The sequence below is a fragment of the Heterodontus francisci genome, chromosome 33, assembly GCF_036365525.1.
Source record: "Heterodontus francisci isolate sHetFra1 chromosome 33, sHetFra1.hap1, whole genome shotgun sequence".
Classification (NCBI taxonomy): domain Eukaryota; kingdom Metazoa; phylum Chordata; class Chondrichthyes; order Heterodontiformes; family Heterodontidae; genus Heterodontus; species Heterodontus francisci.
The window spans coordinates 30827718-30850208 of NC_090403.1; the positions used below are offsets into that span (position 1 = coordinate 30827718).

At 45.2% G+C, this 22491-nt stretch overlaps 1 protein-coding gene across 1 annotated transcript in view; it reads left to right on the forward strand.

Moving 5' to 3' along the window:
- LOC137348085 (tumor necrosis factor receptor superfamily member 16-like) overlaps positions 1 to 22491 on the forward strand; it is a 158455-nt gene that overhangs the window by 14662 nt on the left and 121302 nt on the right. Inside the window, exon 2 of the mRNA XM_068013265.1 lies at positions 11540 to 11681. Within this exon, the coding sequence (XP_067869366.1) occupies positions 11540 to 11681 (142 nt within the window). The remainder of the gene's footprint in view (positions 1 to 11539; positions 11682 to 22491) is intronic.

The window sequence follows — 22491 nt, forward strand, 5'->3', positions numbered from 1 at the left end:
GGGGGAAGAGAGGGAGAAAGCGTTGAGGCCTGGAACGAGCGGCCGGGGAGGGAGAGAGTAGCTGAGTGGGGGGAAGCATGTACCAGATGACCTTTTCTCGAGCATGCACCAATTAGCCCTGGCGAGTGGGAAGCTGCGCATGCGCAGCACTCACTGAGCGCTGGAGACCATTTGCACATGCGTAAAGCTTGGAGCTGATGTGGGTGGCCTGCTGTGTAAATATGCTGAGCTATCTTTCTTGGGTCTAAATGTTAAATCCTTTTGAAAAGGCAGAAAGGGCTTCAGTTTAAGATCTGTTCCAAAAGTTAACACCTCCATCACTACAGTCTTAAACCAGGGGCTTTGTTACTACAAAAAAAAAATCAATTTATTATAAACCAAGTCTTAACCAATAATCAAGTAAAACATACATACACAAATTGAAATATTAAAGCCCCTTATTTATCTCAGCCCCTCATACACACATGTACATACACACTGGTTAATTGGAAACATAAAAGGGATTTTTGTGAAAACGCTATAACAAACAACAGAAAAAAACCCCCCACTTAGGCTGAATACATGATTATACTTGAAGAAAAAAAAATATGGAAAGATGTCCTTTGTTTTGGTTTGGCATACCAAATGTGTGTCGACGGCTATCAATGCGATCTTCCTAAAACAGTTCTTTCAAGGCGATGTTGAACATCAGTTTGGGTAGGTTTTCCAAGAAATGCAGCTATGGAGGCTTCAGCTAGGTATTGCAGCAGAAATGCAGCAACAAGGTTTCAGTTCCCACACAGTCGATAAACAGGGTTTCTTCAAACACAGTTGGAAATAGGAAACTGACACACTGTATGCAGGATTTATTTTTCAAGAGAAAACTGATCTGGGTTGTCTTCTGGCATGTAAAAAAACAACTGTCTGTTGTAACAGTTCAAACTGAAATTAAAAATGTTCCAGAAGTCAAGCCTCCTGATATCTGTTAATCTTGATCTGTCGCTTCTTTGTAAACATCTCCCCAAATCAAAAACAACCCCGGCTGGGTGATTATCTACAGACAGGTGCCTTCCAGTAAGGATTGTTTACTAGCCAAATCCAAGAACCTTCTGGCAACTTCTTTAAAAAAAAAACCCCAAAGTTCAGCAATCTCCAAGATTCTAGATGAATCGGTGTCCATAATTCAACTATAACTACTTAAAACATGTTTTACAAAAGAAATAGAAGCAATCTCGGAATAGCTTGAACCCAGAACTTTTGACTCCGAGGTGAGATGATTAACTAGTGAAGTAAATGGACACTTCCAATGCAGTTACATTTATAAATTTCAAAAACGTTGCCACGGTAAAATCATCATAATCAATCTGAATAGCCTAACCAAAAAGTCCAAGAAATTGTTACTAACCAGGATATAACTGATTAATCTTTTGCAGTTGATGCCAGCTGGATTCTATTTTTAAGAGTTCCTTTCAATTTATCATCAGTTTTGGCAAGCTGGATACCTGACACACAGAATTTAGTTACATTTTCGCACAGATGATTTTGATAGGAACAAGCCCTCCAGAGACAGTGTGAACAACTTGCCAGCTCTCTTTGACTTGGTCATTTTGACCCTCTGCCAACTTGGCTATTACCTTATCAAGCTATAACTGGCTTGCAAAGAGAGTCAGCTCAACACTCAAGGATAAAAGCAATCAATATTCTGTTACGTGAAACACCATTGACTCTTCAATTCATAGATTTTTTTTTCATGGAATACTAAATATATTTTTTACTTTACAATATCGCTGTTGCTGTGAATTACTTGTGCTGGTTGTAACAAACTAAAAGGAAAGATATATGGTGGCTGATAATGAAGCCCAAAGTACATTGGTCCCATGCTGTCAGGTGCAATTAAATCTTTATTTCTTTGAGAACATATCATCATGGAAAATGGAAACAATTACAAGTGCAGGAAACCATGAGATAAATGTTATTGAATGGTGACCTTATTCTCAAAAGAAAACTTCTTTCAAATTCATTATTCATTTCCTGTGAAATTGAGTCTGGAGAGTTGATGCAGTAGAAGGTGCTGTTCTGAGGTTTGGTTGGTTTAAGATGGGTTTATTGGTAAACTCCACCCCTCCCCCTCTCATCCCCTTCTCCCATCGGCATCACCCTACACCTGTGTAGGGGCCCTAACAACCCCACTGCCTTGTGGGCGTCTCGGTAGAGACCAAGGCTAAGGGAGTAAACCCTAACAGAAAATCCGGAGTGGAACCCCGTAGGCGGTCATGTGTCACCTTTGGCATGTTTCCGGCAGTTCCTGCAGCCATACCGGTGCCAAACGTCATGCTCTGCACTCCTTAGGACCCCACCAGAAAGGCCGAGAGGGGAGTTTTGACGATTGGGCAACTCTCAACCTCCACACATTCGCCCAGGCATGCGCCATGGAGAGGTCACTCCATAGTTGCCTCACAGCAACTGAAACAACACGGAAGGCAGCAGTTATGGGTTATAAGTCCAGATAAATTGGCGTAGAAACTGGGTGCCACGGGTTGCCTTTGTCGGTGGGAGAGGTCATCGCACCTCACTGGACAGCTACCACCCGCCTCAAACCGGGCAGCCCCCGGTCAATAAGGTTCTGTCCTGCCACAGTCTACCTGCTTCAATGGGTGCTTGGAGCTCAGGGTCATTGCACGAAAGGTGGACTGAAACACCGCACCAAACAACACGAAAAAAGGAAAGAAGGTATCAGCCCTTCGCTTTGCAAGCTGGAATGTCAGAACTATGTGTCCTGGCCTGTCGGAAGACCTTACACAAATCAACGATTCTCGGAAGACCGCCATCATTAACAAAAGCTCAGTAGACTCAATGTAGACTTCAGGAGACACGCCTCCCCGCAAGTGGATCTCTAGCAGAGCAAGACTACACCTTCTGGCAGGGCAGGGATCCTGAAGAACCAAGACAGCATGGAGTGGGCTTCGCCATCAGAAACTCCTTGCTCAGCATGATAGAGCCTCCCTCAAATGGCTCGGAACGCATACTGTCCATCCGACTGCTCACAACCTCTGGCCCAGTACACCTACTCAGCATCTATGCTCCAACACTCTGCTCCCCACCTGAAGCTAAAGATCAGTTCTACGGGGAACTCCATAACATCATTAGCAGCATCCCCAACACCGAACACCTGTTCCTGCTGGGGGACTTTAATGCCAGGGTTGGGGCCGACCATGACTCATGGCCCTCCTGCCTTGGGCGCTATGGCGTTGGAAGGATGAATGAGAACGGGCAGAGGCTGCTTGAGTTGTGTACCTATCATAACCTCTGCATCACCAACTCGTTCTTTCACACTAAACCCTGTCACCAGGTTTCATGGAGGCACCCAAGATCGCGTCATTGGCACCAGCTATACCTCATTGTCACAAGGGCCACCCACGCATCAACACGAGCAGAATTTCTCACCCACAGCTGTTACAAAAATTTCTAAATTCCCTTGTGTCAGCCCTTCAAAACACTCCCACAGGGGATGCTGAGACCAAGTGGGCCCACATCAGAGAAGACATCTATGAGTCAGCTTTGACCACCTACGGCAAAAGTGTGAAGAGAAATGCAGACTGGTTTCAACCTCATAATGAAGAGCTGGAACCTGTCATAGCCGCTAAGCGCATTGCACTGTTGAACTACAAAGCCCCCAGCGATTTAACATCCGCAGCACTTAAAGCAGCCAGAAGTACTGCACAAAGAACAGCTAGGCGTTGCGCAAACGACTACTGGCAACACCTATGCAGTCATATTCAGCTGGCTTCAGACACCGGAAACATCAGAGGAATGTATGATGGCATTAAGAGAGCTCTTGGGCCAACCATCAAGAAGATTGCCCCCCTCAAATCTAAATCAGGGGACATAAACACTGACCAACGCAAACAAATGGACCGCTGTGTTGAGCACTACCTAGAACTGTACTCCAGGGAGAATGTTGTCACTGAGACTGGTCTCAATGCAGCCCAGCCTCTACCAGACATGGATGAGTTGGACATACAGCCAACCAAATCGGAACTCAGTGATGCCATTGATTCTCTAGCCAGCGGAAAAGCCCCTGGGAAGGACAGCATTACCCCTGAAATAATCAAGAGTGCCAAGCCTGCTATACTCTCAGCACTACATGAACTGCTATGCCTGTGCTGGGACGAGGGAGCAGTACCTCAGGACATACGCGATGCCAATATCATCACCCTCTATAAAAACAAAGGTGACCGAGGTGACTGCAACAACTACCGTGGAATCTCCCTGCTCAGCATAGTGGGGAAAGTCTTTGCTCGAGTCGCTCGAAACAGGCTCCAGAAGCTGGCCGAGCGCGTCTACCCTGACGCACAGTGTGGCTTTCGTGCAGAGATCGACCGTTGACATGCTGTTCTCCCTTCGTCAGATACAGGAGAAATGCAGCGAACAACAGATGCCCCTCTACATTGCTTTCATTGATCTCACCAAAGCCTTTGACCTCGTCAGCAGACATGGTCTCTTCAGACTACTAGAAAAGATTGGATGCCCACCAAAGCTACTAAGTATCATCACCTCATTCCATGACAATATGAAAGGCACAAATCAACATGGTGGCTCCTCATCAGACCCCTTTCCTATCCTGAGTGGCGTGAAACAGGGCTGTGTTCTCGCACCCACACTTTTTGGGATTTTCTTCTCCCTGCTGCTTTCACATGCGTTCAAGTCCTCTGAAGAAGGAATTTTCCTCCACACAAGATCAGGGGGCAGGTTGTTCAACCTTGCCCGTCTATGAGCGAAGTCCAAAGTACGGAAGGTCCTCATCAGGGAACTCCTCTTTGCTGACGATGCTGCTTTAACATCTCACACTGAAGAGTGTCTGCAGAGTCTCATCGACAGGTTTGCGGCTGTCTGCAATGAATTTGGCCCAACCATCAGCCTCAAGAAAACGAACATCATGGGGCAGGACGTCAGAAATGCTCCATCCATCAATATCGGTGACCACGCTCTGGAAGTGGTTCAAGAGTTCACCTAACTAGGCTCAACTATCACCAGTAACCTGTTTCTAGATGCAGAAATCAACAAGCGCATGGGAAAGGCTTCCATTGCTATGTCCAGACTGGCCAAGAGAGTGTGGGAAAATGGCGCACTGACACGGAACACAAAAGTCCGAGTGTATCAAGCCTGTGTCCTCAGTACCTTGCTCTATGGCAGCAAGGCCTGGACAATGTATGTCAGCCAAGAGCGACATCTCAATTCATTCCATCTTCGCTGCCTCCGGAGAATACTTGGCATCAGGTGGCAGGACCGTATCTCCAACACAGAAGTCCTCGAGGCGGCCAACATCCCCAGCTTATACACCGTACTGAGTCAGTAGCGCTTGAGATGGCTTGGCCATGTGAGCCGCATGGAAGATGGCAGGATCCCCAAAGACACATTGTATCGCCACTGGTATCAGACCCATCGGCCGTCCATGTCTCCGCTATAAAGACGTCTGCAAACGCGACATGAAATCCTGTGACATTGATCACTAGTCGTGGGAGTCAGTTGCCAGCGTTCGCCAGAGCTGGCGGGCAGCCATAAAGGCGGGGCTAAAGTGTGGCGAGTCGAAGAGACTTATTAGTTGGCAGGAAAAAAGACCGAGGCGCAAGGGAAGAACCAACTGTGTAACAGCCCCGACAATCAAATTTTTCTGCAGCACCTGTGGAAGAGGCTGTCACTCCAGAATTGGCCTTCATAGCCACTCCAGGTGCTGCTCCACACACCACTGACCACCTCCAGGCGCTTACCCATTGTCTCTCGAGATAAGGAGGCCAAAGAATATTGGTAATAGAGAAACAAGAAACGCTTGTTTGCACTTTGTCTGTACATGACCTGATATTAGAAATACACTGATCAATTCAGTTACTCAGTTGTCAAATTATAGCCACGACTGGATAATGGGTACTTGGAAAATAACGTTGTATTTTGAAATAACTAGGTGCTTTTGGTTTGCTACTGGAAAAGTGAGATGCATCTACACAGGGCAGGGTCAGACAGACTTGCAAAACGGGTAGATAATCTGAGTACTGACCCATCACAAATATTGATTAGAAAAACGCAAATGGCTGATCTTGATGTTCCTTGCATTGAAATTAGTGGATGAAAAGTCATAGGCAATGCACCCATGTTTTTCCAATTTTTGCCCATGATGGTTGAGATTTTTGCCATGGCAAGGGACTTGGAAAATCCATCTAATATAGAGAAAGGAATTGAGGTTTCTTTTTAAACTAGGTATGGAGGCAGAGGTGTTAAGACTGCAAATATGGATAATCAAAGTTTGGAGGTTAGTCAAGAATAAGGGTGAGAATTACTCAAAGCCTATATAAATCCAAGTAAAGTAAGTAAACACAAACTCAGAGTAAATAAACCAAGCAATAATTAAAGACTCCAATTAAGTTCCTAAACCTGAATGCAGGAAGTATTTGGAGTAAAGTAATTGACCTGGATGTACATATGGCTACGGGAAATTGTGAAGTCTTAAGGTTTACAGAAATATGCCTCACCTCTGCAGATGGAAATTAGTTAAATACGTCAGGACTTAAAATTGAAAGATAGGAAAAACAGGAAAGCAGCAGGGACAGCTTTTTAGGGCTGACTTTGTGAAATTGTGCGCCCAATGAGGAGTCTCACCTATCAGGAGTAGTAATTAACGTTAACTTGGATCAATTAGTAGCATGCTCCCCTCAGGGTCAAAATGTTTGCTGATTCAAGTCCCAGACCTGGAGTTCACTTCATACGATAGACTGGATTCTGGTGCAGTACAGATGGAGTGCTGCATTGTTAAAAGCACTGTCCTTTGAAAGAGATGTTCACTTGGTGTTCTATCTTCCTGTTCAGATGATGAAGATCCTATAACTCTGCTTGGTAAATCTCCAGTGTGGACAGAGAAAGGCTCTGGGGGCAATTCACTGAAGTATATAGAATTGTAAATGGTTTAGATAAAGTAATCCAAGAATATTGTCATGCAGACCCACACCTGCCAAAAATGAGGTACATTTACTTTTGCCACATGGACATTAAAATCTAAAATTGTTACTGGGAAGAAAAGAACACTATTGTGTTAATAATATGCAAAAAAAAGTCCTTCCAGCCAGGGGCTTGGCAACCCTTCTTTGTATTTAAAATTAAACCCTGCTACAATAAGACCAGTTGAAGGCGGAGAAAGACCCCTTGTAGGTAATTCTTGCTTTTCGTTGGGGCCCAGTATTCTTTTTTAAACATTGTTCACTGAGGAGACTTTTTTCTCTTGGGGGTTTCTGTGTCTTCAATGGATTCCAAAGCTGGTGAGAAAGAGATAAGCAGACAGGAGAGAGGTCTTTTCCAGTCCAGGAGCAAACTGCTTTCTGAGTTTTAAAACTCTGTGGCAAGTTCAAATTCAAAAACTCCAACAGCCAGTTAGTCATGTGACTAAACTGGTCTGACCATGTCTGTTTGTGTATTCGGCCATCTTAGCAGTTAACCTGGAATGCTAGCCTCTCCACCTTCAACGGCTGGTAATCAAAAGTCCATTGTGGATTAAATTGGAGCAGGGAGTGGCCCCTTTGTCTTTTCCAAGTATGTCTGTTACTATACAAATGTATTTCCAGTCAAGGGTCTGGTGTTTTTTTTAAAACAAGTTCTTTCTTTACTCCAGTAACAGTTTAAAAATCAAAGTTCATGTGGCGAAATATTTGTGCCCCATTCTTGGCAGTGGGGGCCTGCATGACAACACACACCGTCTTGACTTGGGTCTGTATTGCCATTGCTTTGCTGTCGCTGGCTCAAGAAACTAGAACTCCCTTCCTAACAGCATTGTGGGTGTACTTACACCAGATGATGGCAGCAGTTCAAGAAGGCAGCTCGCCACCACCTTCTCGAGGACAATAAGGATGGGCAACAAATGCTGACCTTGCCAGTGACACTCACATCCTATGAAAGAATAAAAAAACATTAGTTTGCTTCTAGAAACCCAAGCCATGTTTGAATGGTGCCAGTTACTGTGCTGCAGACAAACAGCAAAATGCTAATCTTTGTTGCAACATGTGGAAACAGTATTGTATGGAGCTCAGAATGAAACTGATTTGTAATCCGTCTACGGAAAAAGTTCAGTTAGTTACTGCTGGCCTAAGATTATCGAAAATGGCATAGGGAACGGAAGGTATTGAACTTTGCCACAGGTAATTTGTAAGTCTGTGTATTGTGGTTAATAATCTGGTTAATTTGATAAAATTCAAATCATTATTCATCATTTATAATGCATTTATCTTTTTAAGATATTAAAATGCTTGCATATAATGCACACTTTGTGCCCCACTTACTTCCTGGAAGGCTTTCATTGTCACAGCCCCTCATGCTCTTATCACAATTTTCTCAATCGCCTTGGGCAATGCCACAGGAGAACTGCTAACACTATCAAAACAACTGTCCATCTAGCCTGCATTTCCTATCACTCACATTTCAAGTGTCATACTGAAACTTCTGTGTCACATTTCAAAATAAGAAAAAGGCGAAAAAGGAACTCTGCTGGAACATATGCAGTCTCTTAATTGATTTTTTGCATGAACACACCCAATGTTTATGTAACAATTGAACCGTAATTTTAAAGAGACTCACCTACACCTTTAGTAGAAGTTTAATTTCTTGTGTTTATGAAGCAACACACCATCTGAGTTAGCACGAGCACAGCCACAGGATATTTGTTGGTAATAGATTATGTAACCTTCAAAGCACACCTGACCTGCCTTAGAATCAGAATTACATGGTATAATGTTCTTCTCTTTATCAAACATTGTGCCATCCAAATTACCACATGCAACACCCTAATCATGTATCATTCTTTCATTGAGTGTGTTCCAGTCTTGAAACACCATGTGTTATTCTGTATTTGTTGCCTAATTGTGTCAGTTGATAGCACTGAGTCAGAAAGGTGTGGGTTTAAGATTTTAAGATTCACTTAAGCACCTAATGTAATCTGATACCAGTGCAGCACTAAAGGAGTATTGTTGGAGGAGATGCTAAAATGGAGACCATGTCTACCCGTGCAGCTGAACATAAAAAGATTGCACGGTACTATATGAAGTGAAGAGTTGTCCTGGTCAATATTCCTCCCTCATTTATTGTTTGTGGGAACTTGCTGTGTGCAAATTCTCTGCTGCATCTGCCTGACAACAGTGGCAGTAGTGCAAAAGTAGTTCATTGCATGTGAAGCACTGAGATTTCTTGAGGACATTAGAAGGCATTTTATAAATGGTACCACCTCCAAAAGCATCTTCCCCTCCCCTGTCAGCATTCCAAAGGGATTGTTCCCTCCACGACGCCCTGGCCCACTCCTCCATTACCCCGACACCTCGTCCCCTTCCCACGGCACCTTCCCATGTAATTGCAGGAGATGTAATACCTGCCCTTTACCTCCTCTCTCCACACCATCCAAGGCCCCAAACACTCCTTTCAGGTGAAGAAACGCTTTACTAGTACTTCTTTCAATGTTTAGTATATCGTATTCACTGGTCACAATGCGATCTCCCCTTCACTGGGGACACCGCAAATGCAGACTGAGTGACCGCTTTGTGGAACACCTCCGCTCAGTCCGTAAGCATGACCCCCAAGCTTCCTGTCGCTTGCCATTTCAAAACATCCCTCTGCTCTCATGCCCTCATTTCTGTCTTTGGCCTGCTGCAGTGTTTTGGCCTGCCACACTGTGGCGCAGTGGTTAGCACCGCAGCCTCACAGCTCCAGCGACCCGGGTTCAATTCTGGGTACTGCCCGTGTGGAGTTTGCAAGTTCTCCCTGTGTCTGCGTGGGTTTTCTCTGGGTGCTCCGGTTTCCTCCCACAGCCAAAAGACTTGCAGGTTGGCAGGTAAATTGGCCATTATAAATTGCCCCTAGTAGGTGGTAGGGAAATATAGGGACAGTTGGGGATGTGGTAGGAATATGGGATTAGTGTAGGATTAGTATAAAATGGGTGGTTGATGGTCGGCACAGACTCGGTGGGCCGAAGGGCCTGTTTCAGTGCTGTATCTCTAAACTAAACATCAATGCAAGCTCTGGGAACAGCACCTCATTTTTTTGATTAGGCACTCTACAGCCTTCCGGAATGAACATTTGAGTTCACTAATTTTGAGAGCTTGACTGGCCCTTTTTTTAATTTAATGTAATTTTTGTAATTTTTTTTGCCATGTGCTTGTCTTAAACTGGGTTTTTCATGTTTGTGCTTTTGTTTAGGGCTGTTCATTGTTTTGTCATTAACACTTAGCACTAATCCTTTTGTCTTTCACCACACCATTAGCACACTCATTTTGCCTTTGCCCCATGACCTCCTTGTCAGTTAATCTCTCCGGCCCTCTGGCCCTTCACACACGTTCCCTTTTTTGTTCTCTTTCCGCCCTGTGCACTCCCACCCTGCCAACCCTTGATTAACTTGCTTAAAACCTATTACATTTCTAACCTTTGCCAGCTCTGATCAAAGGGCACTGACCTGAAATGTTAACTCTGCTACTCTCTCTATAGATGTTGCCAGACCTGCTGAGTATTTCCGGCACTTTCTGTTTTTATTTCAGATTTCCAGCATCTGCAGTATTTCACTTTTATTTTATAAGTGAGGTTCTTTCTGAATACAATTGTTTTTTTTCCTAAATAATGTCAGTGAAATGAGTTCTTTGAAAGTTTCTGAATGTTTGTTTATCATTTTTCATTATGGCAAAATCCAAATCCTGGGGAAATATTGTGATTTGCATCATTAATGTTCTGAAATTTTTAAAATTCATTCCTGGGATATGGGCGTTGCTAGCTAAGCCAGCATTTATTGCCCATCCCTAATTGCCCTTGAGAAGTTGGTGGTGAGCTGCCTTCTTGAACTGCTGCAGTCCTTGGGGTGCAGGTACACCCACAGTGCTGTTAGGAAGGGAGTTCCTGGATTTTGACCCAGCAACAGTGAAGGAATGGCGATTATAGTTCCAGAATGCCTTGGAGGCATAAAAACAAATAACCCTCTCTGCTTGGACCGTTGGGGCTATGGGGTCAGCCTTTGCCTATGGTCACCTATTTGGGGGAGTCTCAGGTTCTGATGGCCCCACCCTGGATTTCTGTAGCTGATGGACTCCTCACACAGGTGGGGAACAGTCCTGCCTGTGGCAAAATGCTGGCGAGGCCGTAAAATCATCCCAAATTGGAGCCTTAATTCTACAAATTGGCTGCCCTCCTCCATAATATGGACAACCAATCCGCATTCCTTAGGGCAGGAATGCGTCTGGGAGCCGTCTCGACCTGGCTCCCCTGCTATTTACCCAGCAATCCCCACCTCTAATCCCGCCACCACAGGGCTGGGGAAAATTCTGCCCAATGTTTCAGATTGATGATCAGTCGTCACTTCTTGATGAATGGTTGACAACCTGAAACATTAATCCTGTTTCTCTGACCACAGATGCTGCTCAGCATTTTCTATTTAAATATTTTGGGGAATTGCTTACCGTACACTAGATTACAGACAATAATGATATATACTGAACCCTTAAAAAGTATGCAAAATTTGTCATATCATGTCATTTGATTTTTGTTTTAAAAGGTGTCTCAGTACAATGCCGAGCAACACTGTCAAAGTGAACAATATACCACCGATGGGAAATGCTGCTCTGAGTGCCCTCCTGGGGAAGGTGTAGTAACACCATGTGGAGATGAAGACACTAAATGTCAGCAATGCATGGACAGTAAGTACACTCTGCACTTTGGTACCTTTTTTAAGTAGTGTTCAATTGTTAGTACAGAACATACCTAGGAAGAGGACTGCCCACTTGCAGCGAAAAGGGATTTTACTTCAAGATCAGTATTCTTTCCATCAAAACTTGAGGGATATATATTCTCAAGTAATGAAAATCCACAATCCATACTCTAATTTCTTCTAAAGCCTTATCATATCTGCATTTGTTTCAACACAAAGTCAAAGTGAATCAGTTGGCACTGAAATTCCAGGGACCAGTGAAGAGGGAGAGGTTGCATCAATACTGAGACTGGAATTTGGGGTGACCCCTAGTTTCACAAAGTTTCTGCCCCATGTTTAAACACATGAAATTCTAATTGGGACAGGGGAGAGATGTGCGGTGGTCGGAAGGGGAGGGAAAGGGCGTGTCTTCTAGCCAGCGTCCATGCTAAAGGGATATGTCAGAGGGAGTTCCTGAGCTGCCCCAGAAATTCTGCTTGTTACACACTTGTAAGACCCAATAGAAATCTCTAGTAAAGGCCCCAGTGTTGCGCTAGGGGAAGGAAATTGATATCAGAGAGGATTGATTAACTTTCCAAGAGTGTCAATAAAATATTCTGCACCAGTTTCTCTTTGGTCTTCTGGGCTTATGCCATCAGAATATCATGGTGCCACTCCAAATTTCCTGGTAGCTGCTGTTGCAGATTTCTCTGACACACCCTCTCAGATTCTGGCCACTTGCCCACTACAGTTATGTTAATGATTCTGACCCCACAACTGAGGACGAAGTCAACTGCCAAGAGTTCCACTGCACTTCTGGCAGATTGGGACTCCTGGAATATGGCGATCTAAATTTTTAATTCAGTTTCTAACTTCATGCATAAAATCTGTGTAAGCTGAAAACTAGGCTGGATGTCAGGAGTAAAAACAGAAAGTGCTGGAAATACTCAGCAGGTCTGGCAGCATCTATGGAGAGAGAAACAGAGTTAACGATTCAGGTCTGTGACCTTTCATCAGATCTGAAATGTTTACTGTTTTTTTTTTCTCCACAGATATTGCCAGGCCTGCTAAGTATTTCCAGTACTTTGTTTTTTATTTCAGATTTCCAGCATCTGCAGTGTTTTGCTTTTATTCTAGATGTCAGGAAGTTTTTCTATATCCAAAATGTTATCAGTGCTAGGAATGAGTTACTAGCTCACTTGGTGAGTGCGGATTTGTTGCAACAGTTCAGCAAGGAGGTGGACAAACTCCTTTCTTGTGGCTAATATCACTGTGTATAAATGTTAGGTGGGATATTAGGTATGTACCTCACAGTCACTGTGATCTCTTGAACTTGCTTTGACCAGCTTAAAGAACTGGATTGGATTTTCTCATTATTTCCCCCTGAATTGCCTAGCTATATTCTTTCTACTCTTAAACATATGTTAAACATATCTTAAACTAGTCGTCAGCATTTGGCAGTAAACAGTTCCTTGAATGTACATAAAGACAGTAGCTGCAATTTTATTTTCAATGTACCCTCCCTCCCTCCAGGGCAGGCACAATTTGTTTTTAAATGTCAAAACAGATTACTTGGATATTGAATCTTACATAACAAATTAAGTAGGCTGATTTGAAGAGTAACTACACCATTTAGAGAAGTCACCAGTGTAATCAGACATTATTTTTGGTCTAATGTTTAGCAATAACCCAGTTATGGACAAAATGTAGGGACATGTCTTAAATCTAGTAATCATAATATTATGAGAGCTAAAATGCTCATGAGGGAATGCAAAAAGACTGATGTAGAAATAATGTCTGCTATTCAAAAGGACAAGAATGTGAAATGAGTATACAAAGACTTACTAGGATATCACCCAATTGGTGATGCCGTCATTCAAATGCCCTATCCGGTGGATGTAAAAGATCCGATAGCACTATTTGAAGAAGAGCAAGGGAGTTCCCCCAGTGTCATCTAACAACGCTGAAGCAGATTATCTGGTCATTTGTCACATTGCCATTGATGGGATCTTGCTGATTGCATATTGGTTTCTGCATTTCACCACCTTCCAATTTTGACTATTTAGATAGTGGCCGGAATGTTACGTGGTGGTGGAGGCCCCGCCCACCAGCTGAAAATTCAGGGATGAGCCTGCCTCCACTGGGCCTGGACGTCACGCAGTGATTTTTGCATGGCCCAGGCCCTTAATTGGCCCTGGGTGGGACTTCCGCCCCCTGAGGCAGGAAGTCCCACCCCCAGGAGTTGCCAGCCAATCAGAGGGCCAGCAGCTCCTCAGTCCCAGCAGCACCACCGGGTATGGTGGCCACTGCTGGGACTGCACCAGCCAGAAAAGGACCATGGAAATTGACACTGAAAGGTAAGTGGGGTTTCAGGCTTCACCTGGAAAACTGGCTGGATCCCGGTGAAGAGGGGTGGGGGCCGATTAGAAGGATGGGGGGAGGTGCTCCAGTGCGGGTGGCTTGCGCTGCAGGGGGCCCTCCATGTTGCACAAGGTACCCAATCAGGAAGGCATCCCCCTGCAGCCCGCAAGGAGGCCACTAGATTTTACTCGGCGGCCACCACCAAATGGTGAAATGCTCGGCCGCCGCTGGTAAGATACAAGCAGTGGCACAAGGAGGCCTTTAGTTTGCAATTTATGTTTAAGGGCCTCAATTGGCCTGGGGCGGGTGGGCTGCTTTCAACCTCCGTTGCTGTTTGTGAAATGGCAGTGGGGTGGGTAGTTGACAGGAATAGCACCCCCTACCTCCCACTTAATTTTACACCCCCTTGGCCTCCAGTCTGTTCCGGCAGGCGGGGGTGGGGTGGGGGGTGGTGGGGGGGCAGCGGGGAAGGGGTGGTGTAAAAGTCTGGGCCGTGCTTCATTGGCTGTGAAGCACTTTGGGATGTGCAGAAGAAGACACTATGGGCAGGATTTTCCCTGTGGGATTCTGAAGCCTGCTATCAGGCTGAAATGGCAAAGAATCATTATGGCACAGAAGCAGGCCATTCAGCCCATCGAGTCCATGCCAGCTCTCTGTAGGGCAATCCAAACAATCCCATTCCCGCACTCTAATCCAGTAGTCCTGCAAGTGTATTTCCCTCCAGTGCCCATCAAGTGGGTCAGAAGCCCGCACAGTGTGGGAAATGGTCACTCATTGTGATTTTTCCCAGGGCGGCCAATTAATGACCAAAGGATGGTCTCGCTGCCTAATTAAGGACAGCAGGTGGACTCTCAAAGCTGGGAGGGCCAATAAGAGGCCTTCCTGATTGAAAGCAGCAGCAGAATGCCATGACAGGTAAGTGAGGGAGAGGGTGCTTCAAAATGGAGGCCCTCTCTCCAACGTTTTAAAATTTAGACTAAAAAAGGGCTTTTGCAGCTGGGCCACCACTGTGGGGGAAAGCCCCTCTGGAGGGGCCTGCCTGGAATACTGGAAAATCCCAGTCGGCCTCCTTTTAATTGGCCTTAAATGGCCCTTAAGACGTTGGATTGGTTACCTGCTGTGTGCGGGCCAGCAGCCCAGCTGTCGTCCCCCCACATCCGACCTCTGCAAGAATGGCCTGGATGGGATAGAGTTGGGGAACCAGCATGCAGGCTGTCAGTGCTGTCTTAGCTCCCCACCCGCTTCCGATCCCGGCCTTGGCCCCGGCTGGGCCTAAAAGTCAAGTCTTGTATAATGCGAGTTCAATTTTTATATCAACAGTACAGGATTGCTAACTATTAGTGAGGCTATAATTGAAATTGATTCTGATTAAATTAAAACTCTTCAAAAGGCAGCGGTTACCAATGCAGTCAAGTAGGAATGCAAGTAGCAAGAATGAGGCTACAGGTTATTGAAAGCACAGGCTTTCAAAGCAGAATTAATGTGAAGTGCCTCATCAAAACGACATGCACTGACTATGCATATATTTGAAAATTTTAGTTGGTAAAGTTGTAAGGAACTGTTTCAGAGACATCTGAACCCTTGTTTTGAACCAAGGTACCTCAGAACCTGAAATAAAAGCAAAATACTGTGGATACTGGAAATCTGAAATAAAAACAGAAAGTGCTGAAAATACTCAACAGGTCAGGCAGCATCTGTGGAGAAAGAAACAAAGTTAACGTTTCAGATCTGTGACCTTCCATCAGAACTGGCAAAGTTAGAAAAGTAATAGGTCTTAAGCAAGTGAAGTGGGGGTGGGGGGGTGGTGGGGGGTGGGTGTGAAGAGAACAAAAGGGAAGGTTAGTGATCGGACAGAAGGCCGGAGAGATTAAGTGACAAGGAAGTCATGGGCCAAAGGCAAAGGGAATGTACTGTGGTGAAAGACAAAGCATTAGTGCAGAGAGAGTGTTAATGACAGCGTAACAAACAGCTCTGTCCAAAAGCACAGACATGAAAAACCCAGTTTAAGGCAGGCACATGGTAAAAAATGATAAAACAAAATATAATAAAAAAGGGCCAGTCATGCTCTGAAATTATTGAACTCGGTGTTCAGTCCGGAAGGCTGTAGAGTGCCTAATTGGAAAATAAGGCGCAGTTCCTCGAGCTTGCATTAAATGTTCACTGGAACACTGCAGCAGACCAAAGACAGAAATGTGGGCATGGGAGCAGGGTGGTGAATTGAAATGTCAAGCAACTGGAAGCTCGGCGTCATGCCTTCGGACTGAGCAGAGGTGTTCTGCAAAGCGGTTATCCAATCGGCGTTTGTGGTCTCTCCAACGTAGAGGAGAACGCATTGTGACCAAAGTGTACTATACACGCTGCTCAGAATTTGACATACAGGGGACTTTTTCTTCTCAAATAAATAGAGGGTGGAAGATTTAGACAAAGTAACTTCAATCTACAATCACCTCGAAGATTCACCCTTATGTCTGGATAAATTTGTGAATGTTTGAGATCATCCCCTACTGTATGAAAACCTGGTTTAATGTTACAACTATGTTACTTATGGCTGTAGTTAATCTGGCTTTACGAGGCACTTCAATTGCCCACATAAAGCAAATGGATCATACCCATTGTACAGTAAATGCTCTGAAAAATTGTTTGATTAGTGATTCAAAATATGTAATGACAGAAATTAAAGCTGAATTGTTGGAAGTTAATATAATTTATTTTTGTACAATTGTTTTTATACCTTTTTATAACCTGGATTGACTGGGGTGTCATTTTTCTACTGCACTGTTCAATGTATTTTGTCGCTTCTCGTTGCAAGATTGCTTTATTTACCTATAATATTCAGCACATGGCCAAAAGCTGTGAATATGGGCAGATGCCAGCAAAGTAACATCAGACATCATCATCCATACTTTCGGAAGGATGTGTAGGCATTAGAGAGGGTGTAGAAAAGATTCACGAGAAAGGTTCCAGGGATGAGCAACTTCAGTTATAGATAGGAGAAGTTGGGACTCTCCCTTAGAGAAGGTTGAGAGGAGATTTGATAGAGGTGTTTAAAATCATGAGGTGTCTGGACAGAGTATAAAGAGGAACTGTACTCATTGGTGAAAGGATCAAGAACAAGAGGGCACAGATTTAAGGTAATTGGCAGGATAAGCAATGGCGACATGAGGAAAACCTTTTTCACACAGCGAGTGGTTGGGATCTGGATTGCACTGCCTGAGAGTATGGTGGAGGCAGGTTTAATCGAGGCATTGAAGAGGGAATTGGATTGTTATCTGAAAAGGAAGAATGTTCAGGGCTACAGGAAGAAGGCTGGGGAGTGGCACGAGGTGAATTGGTCCTTCAGTGAGCCAGCACAGACACAACGGGCCAAATGGGCTCCTTCTGTGATGTAACCATTCTATGATTCTATATTAGGGTTTATATTGACGGGAACCCACCAGACAAGGAAGGGTAATAATAAATCTATCATCAGAGTCATCAGATCTAAAGGGACCTTTTAAAGCAAAATGATGGGACAGCTGAGATCCGTTGTCTGCAATTCCTGTGCCATGTGGGAACTTCAGGATACTTTGTCCTTGATCACTATGCATGCAGGAAGTGCCTCCAGTTACATGATCTCAAATTGTGGGTTACTGAGCTTTAGGAGCAGCTGGAGTCACTGCAGCCCATATGGAAGACTGAGAATTTCCTGGCGCACATGTTCGAAGAGGTGGTCACACTGTGGTCACGGAGGGTTCAGGAGGCGAGTAAGTGGGTGACCATCCAGCAGGGTAGGCAGAGGCAGGCATTGGCACCCTCAAACTGGTTTTCAGCACTCAATACCAGTGAGAGTGCGAGCCAGGGGGCAGCTGGGAAGCTAAGTTTCAGTATAAAGTACTTACCTAGCGATTCGGCAGGGTGGGAAAAAAAACCTGAAAAAGTGACGTTACAGGAAAGCTGTGACCTGATTGGCTGGGAGGGAATCTATACTGAATTTGAAAATAAAACTGATAAAAATTGATAAACACTAATTAACTAATTAATAAGTAGAGTAACTAAACCAGAGGGAGGAGATTACTGTATTTAGACAGCATTTAATATTTATTGTAGAAATCTAGCACTAGGAACCACATAGTGAAGTGTATCATAATTTAGTAAGGATTTAATAAGTATTTATTTTATATCAATTAACCAATTAGTGATAGAAATGACAGTTAGAGAGGTGAAATGCTTCACCTATGAGATGTGGGAAGTCCGTGACGCTTCCAGCGTTTCGGGCGACTACATCTGCAGGAAGTGTACCCAGTTGCAGCTCCTCACAGACCGCATGGATCGGTTGGAGCGGCAACTGGATGCACTTAGGAGCATGCAGGTGGCGGAAAGCGTCATAGACAGGAGTTTTAGAGAAGTGGTTACACCCAAAGTGCAGGCAGATCGAAGGGTGACCGCTGGAAGGGGCAGGCAGTCAGTGCAGGAATCCCCTGTGGCTATCCCCCTCTCTAACAAGTATACCGTTTTGGATACTGTTAGGGGGGATGGCCTATCAGGGGAAAACAGCAGCAGCCAGAGCAGTGGCACCACAGTTGGCACTGTTGTTCAGCAGGGAGGGACAAAGCGCAGAAGAGCAATAGTTATAGGGGACTGTATAGTCAGGGGCACAGATAGGCGCTTCTGTGGACGTGAAAGAGACTCCAGGAAGGTATGTTGCCTCCCTGATGCCAAGGTCAAGGATGTCTCTGAACGGACAGAGGGCATTCTGAAGGGGGAGGGTGAACAGCCAGAGGTTGTGGTACACATCGGTACCAATGACATTGGCAGGAAGAGTGATGAGGTCCTGCAGGGGGAGTTTAGGGAGTTAGGTAGTTTAAAAAAAACAGGACCTCTAGGGTTGTAATCTCTGGATTACTCCCTGTGCCACGTGGCAGTGAGGCTAGAAATAGGAAGATAGTGCAGCTAAACACGTGGCTGAGCAGCTGGTGTAGAAGGGAGGGTTTCAGATATCTGGACCATTGGGCTCTCTTCAGGGACAGATGGGACCTGTACAAGAAGGACGGGTTGCATCTAAACTGGAAGGGCACTAATATCCTGGCTGCAAGGTTTGCTAGCGTCATTCGGGAGGGTTTAAACTAGTGTGGCAGGGGGGTGGGAACCAGAGCAGTAGGACAGCTAGTGAAGTAAATGAGGAGGACATAGTAAATAAGGCCAGTAGGACTAAGAGGAAGAGCAGGCAGGGAGATGTTGCTGAGCACAGCGGGACTGGTGGTCTGAAGTGCATTTGTTTCAATACGAGAAGTATAACAGGTAAGGCAGATGAATTTAGAGCTTGGATTAGTACTTGGAAATATGATGTTGTTGCTATTACAAAGACTTGGTTGAGGGAAGGGCAGGATTGGCAGCTAAATGTTCCAGGCTTTAGAAGCTTCAGGTGGGATAGAGGGGGATGTTAAAGAGGTGGGGGAGTTGCATTACTGGTTAAGGAGAATATCACAGCTGTACTGCGGGAGGATACCTCAGAGGGGTCATGCAGCGAGGCAATATGGGTGGAGCTCAGGAATAGGAAGGGTGCAGTCACGATGTTGGGGGTTCACTACAGGCCTCCCAACAGCCAGCGGGAGGTAGAGGAGCAGATATGTAGACAGATTTTGGAAAGATGTAAAGGTAACAGGGTTGTAGTGGTGGGTGATTTTAACTTCCCCAATATTGACTGGGACTCACTTAGTGCTAGGGGCTTGGATGGGGCAGAATTTGTGAGGAGCATCCAGGAGGGCTTCTTGAAACAGTATGTAGATAGTCCAACTAGGGATGGGACCATTCTGGACCTGGTATTGGGGAATGAGCCCGGCCAGGTGGTCGAAGTTTCAGTGGGGGAGCATTTTGGGAGCAGTGACCATAATTCCATAAGTTTTAAGGTACTTGTGGATAAGGATAAGAGTAGTCCTCAGGTGAAGGTGCTAAATTGGGGGAAGGCTAATTATAACAATATTAGGCAGGAACTGAAGAATTTAGATTGGGGGCGGCTGTTTGAGGGTAAATCAACATTTGACATGTGGGAGTCTTTCAAACGTCAGCTGATTAGAATCCAGGACCAGCATCTTCCTGTGAGGAAGAAAGACAAGTTTGGCAAGTTTCGGAAAGCTTGGAAAACACGGGATATTGTGAGCCTCGTCAAAAAGAAAAAGGAAGCATTTGTAAGGGCTGGAAGGCTAGGAACGGATGAAGCACTTGAGGAATATAAAGACAGTAGGAAGGAACTTAAGCAAGGAGTTAGAAGGGCTAAAAGGGGTCATGAAAAGTCATTGGCAAACAGGATTAAGGAAAATCCCAAGGCTTTTTATACATATATAAAGAGCAAGAGGGTAACCAGGGAAAGGGTTGGCCCACTTAAGGACAGAGATGGGAATCTATGCGTGGAGCCAGAGGAAATGGGCGAGGTGCTAAATGAGTACTTTGCATCAGTATTCACCAAGGAGAAGGACTTGGTGGATGATGAGCCTAGGGAAGGGACTGCAGATAGTCTCAGTCATCTCATTATCAAACAGGAGGAGGTGTTGGGTGTCTTGCAAAGCATTAAGGTAGATATGTCCCCAGGGCCTGATGGGATCTACCCTAGAATACTGAGGGAGGCAAGGGAAGAAATTGCTGGGGCCTTGACAGAAATCTTTGCATCCTCATTGGCTACAGGTGAGGTCCCAGAAGACTGGAGAATAGCCAATATTGTTCCTTTGTTTATGAAGGGTGGTAAGGATAATCCAGGAAATTATAGGCTGGTGAGCCTTACGTCAGTGGTAGGGAAATTATTAGAGAGGATTATTCGGGACAGGATTTACTCCCATTTGGAAAGAAACAAACTTATTAGTGAGAGACAGCATGGTTTTGTGAAGGGGAGGTCGTGTCTTACTAATTTGATTGAGTTTTTTGAGGAAGCGACGAAGATCATTGATGAGGGAAGGGCGGTGGATGTTGTCTATATGGACTTTAGTAAAGCCTTTGACAAGGTCCCGCATGGCAGACTGGTGCAAAAGGTGAAGTCACACAGGATCAGAGGTGAGCTGGCAAGATGGATGCAGAACTGGCTCGGTCACAGAAGACAGAGGGGAACAGTGGATGGGTGTTTTTATGAATGGAGGGATGTGACTAGTGGTGTTCCGCAGGGATCAGTGCTGGGACCTTTGCTCTTTGTAGTGTATATAAATGATTTGGAGGAAAATGTAGCTGGTCTGATTAGTAAGTTTGCGGACGACACAAAGGTTGGTGGAGTTGCGGATAATGATGAGGATTGTCAGAGGATACAGCAGAATATAGATCGGTTGGAGACTTGGGCGGAGAAATGGCAGATGGAGTTTAATTCGGACAAATGTGAGTTAATGCATTTTGGAAGGTCTAATGCAGGTGGGAGATATACAGTAAATGGCAGAACCCTTAGGAGTATTGACAGGCACAGAGATCTGGGCGTACAGGTCCACAGGTCACTGAAAGTGGCAACGCAGGTGGGTAAGGCAGTCAAGAAGGCATTCGGCATGCTTGCCTTCATCGGTCAGGGCATAGAGTATAAAAATTGGCAAGTTATGTTGCAGCTGTACAGAACCTTAGTTAGGCCACACTTAGAATATTGCGTGCAATTCTGGAGGCCACACTACCAGAAGGACGTGGAGGCTTTGGAGAGTGTACAGAGGAAGTTTACCAGGATGTTGCCTGGTCTGGAGGGCATTAGCTATGAGGAGAGGTTGGAAAAACCCAGATTGTTTTCACTGGAACGACAGAGGTGGAGGGGCGACATGATAGAGGTTTACAAAGTTATGAGCGGCATGGACAGAGTGGATAGTCAGAAGCTTTTTCCCAGGGTGGAAGAGTCAGTTACTAGGGGACATAGGTTTAAGGTGCGAGGGGCAACGTTTCGAGGGGATGTGCGAGGCAAGGTTTTTACACCGAGGGTGGTGAGTGCCTGGAACTTGCTGCCAGGGGAGGTGGTGGAAGCAGATACGATAGCGACGTTTAAGAGACATCTTGACAAATATATGAATAGGAAGGGAATAGAGGGATATGGGCCCTGGAAGTTCAGAAGGTGTTAGTTTCGGCAGGCATCAAGATCGGCGCCGGCTTGGAGGGCCGAATGGCCTGTTCCTGTGCTGTACTGTTCTTTGTTCTTTGAGAGTGATGACACCATTGGGGGGGAGGGGGGGGCTGCAGTGTAGAGTACATCCATGGTATTGTGAACAAATGATTGTGTCCACTTGTGCAGAACAATGCAGTGATCATAAGGCACTTGATAGTCAAGGGGATAGAGAAGCATTTCTGCAAGTGAAAACAGGAGTTCTTGATGTGTTGCCCCCTCACCACCCCCCCCCCCCCCCCCCCTCCAACCCAGTGCCAGGGTAAAGGAAATCACTGAGAAGGTGGAAGGGGAACAACCAGAGGCCATTGTCCATGTGGAAACTAATGATACAGGAAGGAAAACTGTTGAGGTCCTGCAATCAGAGTTTCAG